Source organism: Phyllobates terribilis, unplaced genomic scaffold (assembly GCF_046119375.1).
Source record: "Phyllobates terribilis strain yellow unplaced genomic scaffold, ASM4611937v1 Scaffold_5__5_contigs__length_657084704, whole genome shotgun sequence".
NCBI classification, from domain to species: domain Eukaryota; kingdom Metazoa; phylum Chordata; class Amphibia; order Anura; family Dendrobatidae; genus Phyllobates; species Phyllobates terribilis.
Window position 1 is genome coordinate 135,396,905 of NW_027362765.1, and position 12,920 is coordinate 135,409,824.

Here is a 12,920-nt window from a genome sequence, read left to right on the forward strand (position 1 = left end):
CCACACTGAGGAAAAACCTCCGCTGCTTGTCCTAGGTTGCCCTCATCCCTTCCAACACAGGGAACATAAAACTGGACCCCGACCCTCTACCAACATAACCAAGAGGAAAGGTCCCGAGCAGGGGCGGACATGTCATCGGTACAGCCTATGCCGCTGCGCAGGGGCCCAAGAGATGAAGGGCCCATTACTGTAGTGCCGGCGTCCCTGCCCTCTGCTAGGCAGGGACGCTGCTCCCCTCACCGCTCTGCTCCGTGCCCGGCTTCCTCCCCCCGCTCTGCTGTCAGCGCGCGCTCCGTCCCGGCGTCCTCCTCCTGCTCTGCTCTCAGCGCGCGCTCCTTCCCGGCCCCTGTGCTTAGGGCGCGCGCGCTCCCCTCCTCTTAAAGGGGCCGCGCGCGCCGCCCTAAAGAGTCCCCGGCCAATGGCCGGAGGACTTCATCATATTTAAGGCACCTCCTCCAAAATGGAGGTGCCCGAGCAATGTTGTTTGCACCTGTGTCTCACCTGTGCTTCAGCCCTCAGGTCCCGTTGCCAGTTTCCTGCCAGTTTCCTGCCAGTTTCCTGCCAGTTTCCTGCCAGTTACCTGCCAGTTACCTGCCTGATTCCTGCCTGAATACTTGTTACCTGTCTGCCAGTCTGAGGTCCGACGGTCTGCCTTACTACTCCTGTCAGTCTGTCTAAAGGACCAGCCTGCCCGCTCACCTGGGAGCGCATCTCCGTTACCTGCCTGCTTGCCAGCCCGGAGGTCCCGTTGTCACGTGCGGTGACCACCAGCTATTCCAGAGACTCTTGCCCGCTCACCTGGGAGCGCTTCTCCGTTACCTACCTGCTTGCCAGCCCGGAGGCTCCGTTGTCACGTGCCGTGACCACCTGCTATCCCAGAGACTCTCGCTTGCTCACCTGGGAGCACACATCTACCATCTGCCTGCTAGCCTACCCGGAGGCTCTGCCATCACAGGTCGTACCTACCCCTTACCCAGAGACTGCCCTGATCACTTGCCGTAACTCCCTGTCCGTTCACCCAGAGACTGCCACCCGCTCCCTTACAAGGGCCGCCCCCTTGTATAGTAGCTCAGAGGTTCCGCCTCCCGGACCCGTTACAGTTTGCTCGGGCCATGGAACCCGGTGGCACCCAAGCTCCCTCGCTCTCGGACCTCTGTCTTGAACTGTCCCGTCAGAGGTCCCAACAGGAGGCCATCCTGGGTCACCTACGGAATGTTAATACTCGCCTGAACACTCTGTCTGATCCACCAACAACCTCCGCCAGTGCCATATCTTGCAATCCGGCAGCTCCGCTGCCCACTAATACTATGGTATCTTACCCCGGACCCCGGCTTTCTGCACCTCCTCGCTTCGGAGGCGACCCCGTCCTGGCTCGGGGCTTCTTAAATCAGTGCACCCTGCATTTTGAACTTTTGTCCTACCAGTTTAACTCCGACCGGGCCAAAATTGCCTTCATCATGTCCCATCTCACCGGGGAGGCCCTGGCCTGGCTGAATCCTCTATGGGAGAGAGGAGACCCCCTGGTGTCCAACTTGCCTGCTTTTCTCACGGCTTTCCGGAAAGTCTTCGACGAACCCGGACGGAAGACCTCATCTGCATCATCGTTGCTACGCCTCCGTCAGGGGAGTCTCACCGTGGGCCAATATGCCATACGGTTCCGTACCCTTGCCTCGGAGCTGGCCTGGGATAACGACGCTCTGGTTTCCGTCTTCTGGGAGGGTCTGTCCGGCCGTATTAAAGATGAACTTGCCGGTCGGGACATTCCTACCACTCTCGATGACTTAATAACTCTTGCCACCCGGATTGACCTACGGTTCCAGGAGCGTACCAAAGAGGTCACCCGTGAGAGAAGGATTCCACGTTTAGCTCCTACTTTCCAGAAACCCGTCATTCCCTCCATCTCTCCCCAGGTACACTCTCCTGAGCCTATGCAGGTCGACCAGACCAAGATGGTCAAAACCCGTCAGGACTCACGCCGTGCCGAGGGGAGCTGCTTCTACTGTGGCAGTAAGGAGCACCGGATCCGTGCCTGCCCGGAGAGGTCGGGAAACGCCTGTGTCTAGGTTCGCTCAGAGAGGTCCACCTAGACAAGAATAAATCCTCTCCATCCCTGCTGTTGTCAGTTTCGATCATCTACGGGGAGAACCGTTATTTCGAACTAGCCCAACTTGACTCTGGAGCAGCCGGGAACCTTATTTCACAGTCCCTGGTTGAGAAATACCGCATCCCCACCAAACCTCTGGCTGTACCCTTGTCTGTCGCTGCCGTGGATGGGGGCCTCTTACCTCGCCCCATTCAACTCATCACCGAATCCATTACCCTGCAGGTGGGAATGCTGCATTCTGAAAGTATCTCCTTTCATGTTCTGCCTGGACTCTCTCACGCCCTCTTGCTAGGTTTGCCCTGGCTCCAGAGACATGCACCCGTGCTAGACTGGCAAACCGGAGAGGTCCTTCGCTGGGGACAAGACTGTCATAAAACCTGCCTGGTTCCCGTCCATCCCGTCCGTCCCTCTCCTACCCCAGCTAATCTACCTGGACTTCCGATTCCTTATTGGTCTTATGCAGATGTCTTTAATAAAAAGGAGGCAGAGACATTACCACCACATAGACCATACGACTGTCCCATCGATCTGCTACCCGGTACTACTCCTCCCCGTGGGCGTATCTATCCTTTATCCGCTGCTGAGACCCGGTCAATGTCCGAATATATTGAGGAGAATCTGGCCAGAGGATTCATCCGGAAATCTACCTCCCCGGCGGGAGCAGGCTTCTTTTTCGTCAAAAAGAAGGACGGCTCTCTCCGTCCCTGTATAGACTATAGAGGCCTAAACCTGATCACGGTGAAGAATAAGTACCCCCTTCCGCTCATTCCAGAATTATTTGATCGTCTGAGGGGGGCTAGGATCTTCACCAAACTGGACCTTCGTGGGGCGTACAACCTGGTTCGTATTCGTCAGGGGGATGAATGGAAGACGGCATTCAACACCCGGGACGGCCACTATGAATACCTGGTAATGCCCTTTGGTCTCTGTAACGCTCCTGCCGTCTTTCAAGAGTTGGTCAATGACATCTTCCGGGACCTTCTCTACTCCTGCGTAGTGGTGTACCTGGACGACATCTTGGTCTTCTCTCCGGATCTCCAGACTCACCGGAGGGACGTTCGTCAGGTCCTGCTCAGGCTAAGGCAGAACCATCTCTACGCTAAATTTGAGAAGTGCCTCTTTGAGCAGACCTCGCTTCCGTTTCTGGGCTACATTATCTCTCAGACCGGCCTACAAATGGATCCTGAGAAACTGTCTGCCATCGAGAAATGGCCCCGACCGGAGGGGTTGAAGGCCATTCAGCGATTCCTGGGCTTCGCCAACTACTACCGCCTCTTCATACCACACTTCTCTTCCCGGACGGCCCCAATTTCTGCGCTCACCCGTAAAGGTACTAATCCCAAAGAGTGGCCACCCGAAGCAGAGGAGGCCTTTCTTTCCCTTAAACAGGCCTTCTCTTCCGCCCCGGTGCTGCATCGCCCAGATGGCAACAAGCAGTTCTTCCTGGAAGTTGACGCCTCCTCCTCTGGAGCCGGAGCGGTACTTACTCAAAAATCATCTTCCGGGAGGATGGTAACTTGTGGCTTCTTCTCTAAACTCTTCTCCTCCTCTGAGCGCAACTATTCCATAGGAGACCGAGAGTTATTGGCCATCAAACTGGCATTGGAGGAGTGGCGTTACCTGCTCGAGGGGGCTCTTCACCCGGTAATAATTTACACTGACCACAAGAACTTGGCTTACCTCCAGCATGCCCAGAGACTTAACCCGCGCCAAGCCCGGTGGTCCTTGTTTTTTGCTCGTTTTGATTTTGTCCTTCATTTTCGCCCGGCTGACAAAAACGTCAAGGCGGACGCCTTGTCTCGATCCTTTCTGGTGTCTGATCTCGAGGAGGATCCGAAACATATCATCGATCCCGCCAGAGTAATGCAGGTGGCTCCCGTGAGTCTAAATCGTCTTCCTCCTGGTAAGACGTTCGTACCAGTACCTGATCGGGAGAAGATCCTACACTGGGGTCATTCGTCTAAACTAGCTGGCCACGCCGGTCAGAAAAAGACCCTCCAGCTTATTACCCGGCACTACTGGTGGCCTAACCTGCACAAGGATGTAATAGACTTTGTTTCTGCCTGTGTGTCCTGCGCCCGCAACAAAGTTCCGAGACACCTGCCGGCCGGCCGCCTCCTACCTCTGCCAGTACCTGCTGCCCCCTGGCAGCATATAGCGATGGACTTCATTACTGATCTGCCCGTCTCTGCCGGTTGTACGGTCATTTGGGTGGTCGCTGACCGCTTCTCCAAGATGGCTCACTTCACTCCACTGCCAGGTCTTCCGTCTGCACCCGAGCTGGCTAAAGACTTTATCCGCCACATCTTCCGTCTTCATGGCCTGCCCCGTCACATCGTGTCGGATCGTGGGGTACAGTTCACTTCCCGTTTCTGGAGAGCCACTTGTAAATTGCTGGACGTCACCCTGGACTTCTCCTCCGCTTACCACCCACAGTCTAATGGTCAAGTGGAGCGGATCAATCAGAACCTGACCAGTTACCTTCGGCACTTCGTTAATGCCCACCATTCTGACTGGGTGGATCTCCTGCCATGGGCCGAATTCTCGTACAACAATCACGAGAGCGAGTCTTCCTCCAAATCCCCGTTTTTTGTAGTCTACGGTCAGCATCCTCGGATCCCGTTTCCCGTCTCCACCTCGGCGGACAATCCGGCTGCGGAATCTCTTGTTAACAAATTTTCCTCCATATGGGAGAGTACCCGGTCCGCACTCCTTCTGTCATCCGAGCGTATGAAAAGACACGCTGACAAAAAACGTCTGGACCCTCCTCAATTCCGCCCTGGGGATAAAGTCTGGCTCTCGTCCAAATATGTCCGGCTCAAGATCCCTTCCTATAAGTTAGGGCCTCGGTTCATCGGCCCACTGGAGGTCATCAGTCAGATCAACCCGGTGGCCTATAAATTGAAACTCCCGGCCAACTTACGGATCCCTAACTCCTTCCATGTGTCTCTCCTCAAACCTGTGGTGCTTAACTCTTTTTCCAAGTCTACAGGTACGCCTCCTGCTCCGGTTTCTGCTGAGGACGAGTTTGAGGTAGAGAACATTCTTGCCACCAAAAGGGTAAGAGGAAAGACCTTTTTCCTGGTAGATTGGAAGGGGTTTGGTCCTGAGGAGAGAACGTGGGAGCCCCGGGAGAACATCCATGCCCCTCTCATCCTAGCTAAATTTCTGTCTGGCCTAAAAAAGGGGGGGCCTAAAGGGGGGGGTACTGTAGTGCCGGCGTCCCTGCCCTCTGCTAGGCAGGGACGCTGCTCCCCTCACCGCTCTGCTCCGTGCCCGGCTTCCTCCCCCCGCTCTGCTGTCAGCGCGCGCTCCGTCCCGGCGTCCTCCTCCTGCTCTGCTCTCAGCGCGCGCTCCTTCCCGGCCCCTGTGCTTAGGGCGCGCGCGCGCGCGCTCCCCTCCTCTTAAAGGGGCCGCGCGCGCCGCCCTAAAGAGTCCCCGGCCAATGGCCGGAGGACTTCATCATATTTAAGGCACCTCCTCCAAAATGGAGGTGCCCGAGCAATGTTGTTTGCACCTGTGTCTCACCTGTGCTTCAGCCCTCAGGTCCCGTTGCCAGTTTCCTGCCAGTTTCCTGCCAGTTTCCTGCCAGTTTCCTGCCAGTTACCTGCCAGTTACCTGCCTGATTCCTGCCTGAATACTTGTTACCTGTCTGCCAGTCTGAGGTCCGACGGTCTGCCTTACTACTCCTGTCAGTCTGTCTAAAGGACCAGCCTGCCCGCTCACCTGGGAGCGCATCTCTGTTACCTGCCTGCTTGCCAGCCCGGAGGTCCCGTTGTCACGTGCGGTGACCACCAGCTATTCCAGAGACTCTTGCCCGCTCACCTGGGAGCGCTTCTCCGTTACCTACCTGCTTGCCAGCCCGGAGGCTCCGTTGTCACGTGCCGTGACCACCTGCTATCCCAGAGACTCTCGCTTGCTCACCTGGGAGCACACATCTACCATCTGCCTGCTAGCCTACCCGGAGGCTCTGCCATCACAGGTCGTACCTACCCCTTACCCAGAGACTGCCCTGATCACTTGCCGTAACTCCCTGTCCGTTCACCCAGAGACTGCCACCCGCTCCCTTACAAGGGCCGCCCCCTTGTATAGTAGCTCAGAGGTTCCGCCTCCCGGACCCGTTACAATTACCACCTCCAATACAGCAAGCAGCTTCTCTCATAGACAAAACTATTGAACTACAAAGGGCCCATATAATGTTCTTGCACAGGGGCCCTTTTCTGGTTGTGTCCACGACTGGTCCCAAAACACATTATATGAAGAGCACGGCCTGTCCTCATACTACACGAGGGTCAACATGTGCACACAACTGATAGATAACTGGATAGATAGATAGAAAGATAGATAATAAATAGATAATAGATAGATGATTGATATATGATAGATAGATCGATGATTGATATATGATAGATAGAGCGATGATTGATACATGATAGATAGAAGATTGATATATGATAGATAGATACGAGATAGATAAAAGATAGATGGATATATGATAGATAGATAATAGATAGAAAGATAATAGATAGATAGATAGATATGAGAGATGATAGATAGATAGATAGATAGATAGATAGATAGATCGATAGATAGATAGATAGGGAGATAGATAGATAGATAGATAGGGAGATAGATAGATAGATAATAGATAGATAATAGATTGATATATGATAGATAGATAGATAGATAGATAGATAGATAGATAGATAGATAGATAGAGGATAGATAGATAGATAGATAGGGAGATAGATGATTACAGATATTAGATGAAAATTAGTTAGATGAAAGATAAATATTAGATGTATTGATAGATAATGAATGACACATAGCAGAGATAGATAAATATTAGATAGATAGATGATTGATAGATAATACATAGATAAGTGATAACTATTAGATAGATATGAGAGACAGACAGATAGTATTATAGATATATAGATATTAAATAGATACATTTTAGAAATTAGATAGATAAATATTAGAGATATAGATAATACATAAATGATACATAACAGAGAGATAGATATTAGATATACAGTATAGACAGATAACAGATGGATAGATAGATAGATAGATAGATAGATAGATAGAAAGAAAAGGATTCTTTGAAGCAGCACCATAATAGCAGAAAGTACAAATCCCAGGGCCTCATCAAAGTTCTCAAAAAATAAAGCTCAAAAAAATGGCAGCACCCCAAAATCCATGTAAAAGAAAAACTAATAAGTGAAGATGCCTTTATTTAATATATGAGTTTAGCAGTTCCTATAAATTATGGATTAAATAAAAGCCTCTTCATTTTTTTTTGGTGCCTGGATTTTGAAGTGCTGCTATTTTTATGAGATCTAGATATATATTTATATATACAGATACTGTGTATATATATATATATATATATATATATATATATATAAATTTTATATAGATCTCCTAAAAAATGGCAACACTTCAAAATTCAGGCACCAAAAAAAGTGAAGATGCTTTTATTTAATCCATTATACAGCATATATATATATGTATCAGACATGAGATAAGGAGATGGGGATGTCTTGGTCAGTTCCTAGGGGGTGCATGTTCCCAGCACCCTATATACCTATATACCATAACTGTAATGTTACCTTCAGCCCTCTTGTATACAGACCAGGACCCCTCAGCCTCAGGTATGAGAGTATACATGGGGATATGATGCTGCTGCTGTCACACACAATACTGTACATGATCAGACAGCTGCAATGCACTAAAGCAACATCCAGCACAAAGCCCATTGATAGCCTGCAGTGGGGGATCATCATAAGCTGTGCATTATGGGATGGCCATGGATATAATGTGTAAAACAAACCAAGAACTGAAAAGCATAAATGCAGCTGAGCTGTAATAATGTTATAACTGCCTGTGATGTCACTGCTGGTATTAACCCATCCAGGGCCGGGGTCAAGCTCTCCAATGCTGACAGCATCCCCTCCCCCATACACACCCCCTTCCATAGATCTACACAGCAGCCTTTGTGGAGTACCTGTGCAATCCTCTGACTCTGAGCCAATCTCTTGCAGATTGTTGGGGTCACTGTGGACGATATTGGGGTCACTGTGGGATCTACCTCGCTGAAGAAATGATCCAGGAAGCTCTTGAGGTGTTGCCATGAGCCTTAAGGTGCAGTGATACTTGAGCAGGTTGCATTAAAGAGATTGCTGGGTGCCAGACATCCAATGCAAAGCAGAAGAAGGGGGGGGGGGGGACACAATTCAGCTGATGGGGTTCACCTGGAATCCACCCCAGAGAGCAGACTGGGATCCCTGCATCATCCTAAGCTCCAAAAATCGCTGCCCATCATCCAATGAGGCCAGGGAGACACCAGATCCCCCTCCCCAAATCCTCCCCTTCTGTAATGCTCTCTGTAAAGCAGTAGCAGAAAACATTGGGATTTTACCATCATCCCTTGCGAGAGGGATGCACCATGCTGACGTCTGCAGAGCTGTGGATGAAATACCTGCACTGCAACAGTAGAGAGCTGAGCTGAGCTGTGCACGAGCCCAGGTGGGTGCTGGGTGCCCCCCTGTCTGCACAGGGACAGCAAGCACTGGGTGATGTCCTGTGTGCTGGTGAAATGTGAGACCAGAAGACACCCAGGGATGCAGGATTAGGACATATAGCACTTAGTAGTTTGGGATTTTGGCAGACAATATATGCCTTTGTATTGTATTATTCTCTTGTATTTTATTATGCTGCTTGTTTTGCATTTTTATACATTGTGTAATTTCATATTATATTTTGTAGCTTTACATTGGTTATTACATTTTATCTTGTAATATATTATCTTACTGTCTTGTTTTGGAATATTGCCATATATTATATGTTGCATTATGGCTATAGTGTAATATATTGTATTATATATTGCATTACGTTACATTTAATACTGTGATATTATATTTTACATTACGTTACATTTTATTTAATTTCTTTTTGCAATAGTATATATTGCATTATTTTGCAATGTGTTGTTTTGTATCATGTTGCACTGCTTACTTCTGCAATATAATTAGAATTATTATATAGAATCCAATTCCATTACATTCCAATGTATTTTCTTGTGTTATATATTACATTATACTACAATGTCTTATATGTATATTATTACATTGTGTTGTATATTATTATCTTTTAAATAACCATATAATAGTATTGTTTTATGTCTTATTGTATTTTCTTGTATGACTGGTGAATGCTTTCTCTATTTCTTTGAATTGCCATTATTATTAGTTTCTTGCATTGTTTTTATTCATAAAAATCATTTTCAAGCTGGTGTTATAAAATATTCTAATTTACTGAGATAATGACTTTTGTGTTTCCATTGGCTGTAAGCCATAATCATCAACATTAACAGAAATAGACACTTGAAATAGATCACTCTCTTTGTAATGACGCTATATAATATATGAGTTTCACTTTTTGTATTGAAGAACTGAAATAAATTAACTTTTTGATGATATTCTAGTTTAGTGAGATGCACCTGTATGTGTGATAAAACACAGGCGCATTGGGCAGCAATGGATTTAATCACTTTAGATCTTAAATAGCTATTTTATAGGAAACCCAGTGAATTACAGAAAATAAGCCAGACAATCCTAGACCTTTTCCCTGGTCAGATTCCACCTGTAGATCTTATTCCATATGTAGATCACATATTCAGTATTTTACAGTAGTATGTATAAGCCAAAACCGTTTTTTTTTGCGTACAAGAAAAGTCACTGGTGTCTGAATGAGCCCAAATAACGAGGCTCCATAGTCTAAGGCCACGTTCACATGTTCAGTATTTGATCAGTATTTGTAAGCCAAAACCAGGAGTGGGGTGATAAATACAGAAGTGGTGACGTGTTTCTATTATACTTTTCCTCTGATTGTTTCACTCCTGATTTTGGCTTATAAATACTGATGTCAAATACTGACCAAATACTGAGTGTATGAACGTGGTCTTAGCGCTGATAACTGAGTTACCAAACTTTCTGCTGCCCATTTTCTACATGTTCTTTTTTCTTCATTTGTGATTTCTCTCTGTGATCTTCATTCTTGTCTATATATGATTTCTCATTGATGTCGTGGTCTTTTCCAACCAAGAACATTTACCATAGAACTTGCTGGGGTGTCCACCACTGGCTCCATCTCAATGGTAGTTACGTATTTTCTAAGGACATGTGCACACAACATTTTTAGGTGGATCCACTCCGGGACACGGCATGAAAAAGCACTAAATGCTCAAAATTCCTATGTAAAAACAACTCGATGTTCATATTTTCAGACATTTGAGTGTCTTTTAACCGTTTCAGGTTTCCAAAGACACCAAGTGGTTAAAATAAGTGACTTATCCATTTTTCAGGCCTCTTCTGCCTTGAAAACGCTCTTTACTTACAATACAAGTCAATAGGAAGGCTAAAAAGAAGATGCCCGGATGTCCTTTTGAGCATTAACTTTGCTTGGTTTCTTCATTGTTGAATGGAGTTAAAACCTGTCCTGAAAACGCCAGTAAAGAACATACCATAAAAATGCTGGAAAAACGTAAAAAAATCCCCCAAACACCGTAAGTGAAAAATGTAATATAAAAGCGATCAAATTTCATTTGTACATGGACCCTGTAGAACAGAGACTGGTGGTGTCGCGGGAAGTATTAGAAGGTCAGAGTGATTTTTTTATTGCATTCTAAGCTGTTTTTAATTTTTTTCACTATTTTGAAATGTATAATTTTCACTGGAAACAAATGGATTAATTTTTTTTATATATTTTTTTAAAAAACGTAATTTGATTTATTTTGATTTTTTTGTTGTTCTAATATGATACTTGAAAGTGCAATCTTCTGGGCGCTCATATAATACATTGTTAATCTCCTGTATTGCAGTATATTATTCCTGTCAATGATTTACTGAAAAATAACTTAGTGCACCCTGCCATGGCTGAAACGGGAGACTTAGTCTCCCGGGTGCCATGTCAACCCCCGTCAACCTGCAGTTGAGTTGAAAGGTGCCAATGGGGTGACAAAGGGAACAGTCTACCTCTGTTCAACTGCTTAGGTGCAACATTCGCTATTGACCATTACATCTAAGAGGTTATACAGCCAGGATCTGAGTTATCTCTGATCCCAACCTCTGCATCTGGATGTCACTTACAGCCAGCACCCCCTTATCTCTTATGCCACCCCATCACCATGACATAATAGTGCACCAGTGTGTGTTATCAGACTCTTGCCTATAATGTAGTGGTACATCCAGGGGTGAGCGGGGGTATTTGGTGCCATCCATACTTACTGTCTTTAATTTTGGAAAAGGACCCACAAACCCTGGTGTTTTTCCAACCCAGACGAGTGCTGTTATTGTACATGTAATACTAGACACAACATTGTAATGTAGTGACATGAGGCGTAAGGTCGGCGCTGCAGACAAGTATTATGGCCGGGCTGACTCCACCAGTCTATTGTCCCCCTGGGAGCAGTTGTGCGCAGCTCATTATCCTTCCAGAGAGGTTTTCCATCATCTGACCTGTAATAAGGCTCTGTGGCCGCCATCACTGAAAGGGGGCCTGAAGCCTCCTATATTCATTTCATTGCAGGTTATAAGAGCTGTCTGGTCTAGAAATCGTATATTAAAACGCCATATTAGGGAATTCTGAAATAATAAATGGGGGATTATTTATAACTATTATTTATTAATAAAAACAAACGGCAGTTAGAAAGACAGCCGCTCATTCTGGAAGACTCCCCATGACCGTGTAAACAAGGACAGCCCATTGGGGACCACGTAATATATCCTGCGATAGTTCTATGAGGGTATTTCACGTTTGGTGCTTGGATTTCACAGAGTACAACTGATCACCGGGGGTCTATTATACCAACAGGTGTTTTTTCAAATCCCCAAAACCCCTTTAAAGGGAATCCTTCAGCAGGTTTTTGCTTTGTAATTTGAGTAAGCATGATGTAGGGGCACAGACCCTGATTCCAGTGATGCGTCACTCACTAGGCTGTGTGTTGCTTTTTCAATAAAATCAGTGTTTTATCAGCAGGAGATTATCACTACAGGACTAGGCATCTCATGCTTCCTAGTCAATTGCTCTGTATAACCCTGCCCCCTCCACTGATCAGCTTTCTGTAAAAGTACAGTGTACACAGAAAGCTGCCAATCAGGGGTGTGGGCGGGGGTATACACGGCTCAGCATTCAGAGAACTGCTAGATCTGCAGCAGAGAAAAGGATTGTATCAAAATGACAGCAAGCAGCTCAGTAAGTGACACATCACTGGAATCAGTGTCTCAACCTCTATATCTTGCTGCTCTTAGATTACATAACAGAACCCTGCTGATTGATTCCCTTTAAGCTGGGCTATTCTCCCCCTTATCCCTTCAACCTCTAATTGAATATATGGCAATCACTTTTTATTTTTTGAAATATAGGTTTCTATAGGGATGACCTTGCTGCCAATGCATTACCCTTCACTCCAACTTTGAAACAGCTTTATTTAATGAATATGTCTCAGCAAATTAGTTTTTCCCTAATCCTTTCTAATTAGACATGAAATGGGGTGTGAGGGTATGAAAATACTTACAAATCGCTGTCTTCTCCAGTTTCCAGTGACACTCCGTCTTCTTCTGGACCACATTAAAGGGATCCTGTTATGTCCCAAAATGCTACTAACCTGCAGATATGGGGTTAATCTGCAGGTTACTAGCATTCTGAAGCTGTATGGCGTGAGGGAGGAAAAAGAAATACGCTAATGATGTGCATACGTTAATAAAAACAACTTTTATTGGTGCACAAGTATAAAAATATATAAAATATCAAA

At 46.6% G+C, this 12,920-nt stretch overlaps 1 protein-coding gene across 1 annotated transcript in view; it reads right to left on the minus strand.

The window, feature by feature from the left end:
• PHACTR3 (phosphatase and actin regulator 3) overlaps positions 1-8,529 on the minus strand; it is a 193,438-nt gene extending 184,909 nt beyond the window's left edge. Inside the window, exon 1 of the mRNA XM_073681049.1 lies at positions 8,115-8,529. Within this exon, the coding sequence (XP_073537150.1) occupies positions 8,115-8,241 (127 nt within the window). The 5' untranslated portion in view covers positions 8,242-8,529. The remainder of the gene's footprint in view (positions 1-8,114) is intronic.
• Between the last annotated feature and the right edge of the window lie 4,391 nt (positions 8,530-12,920).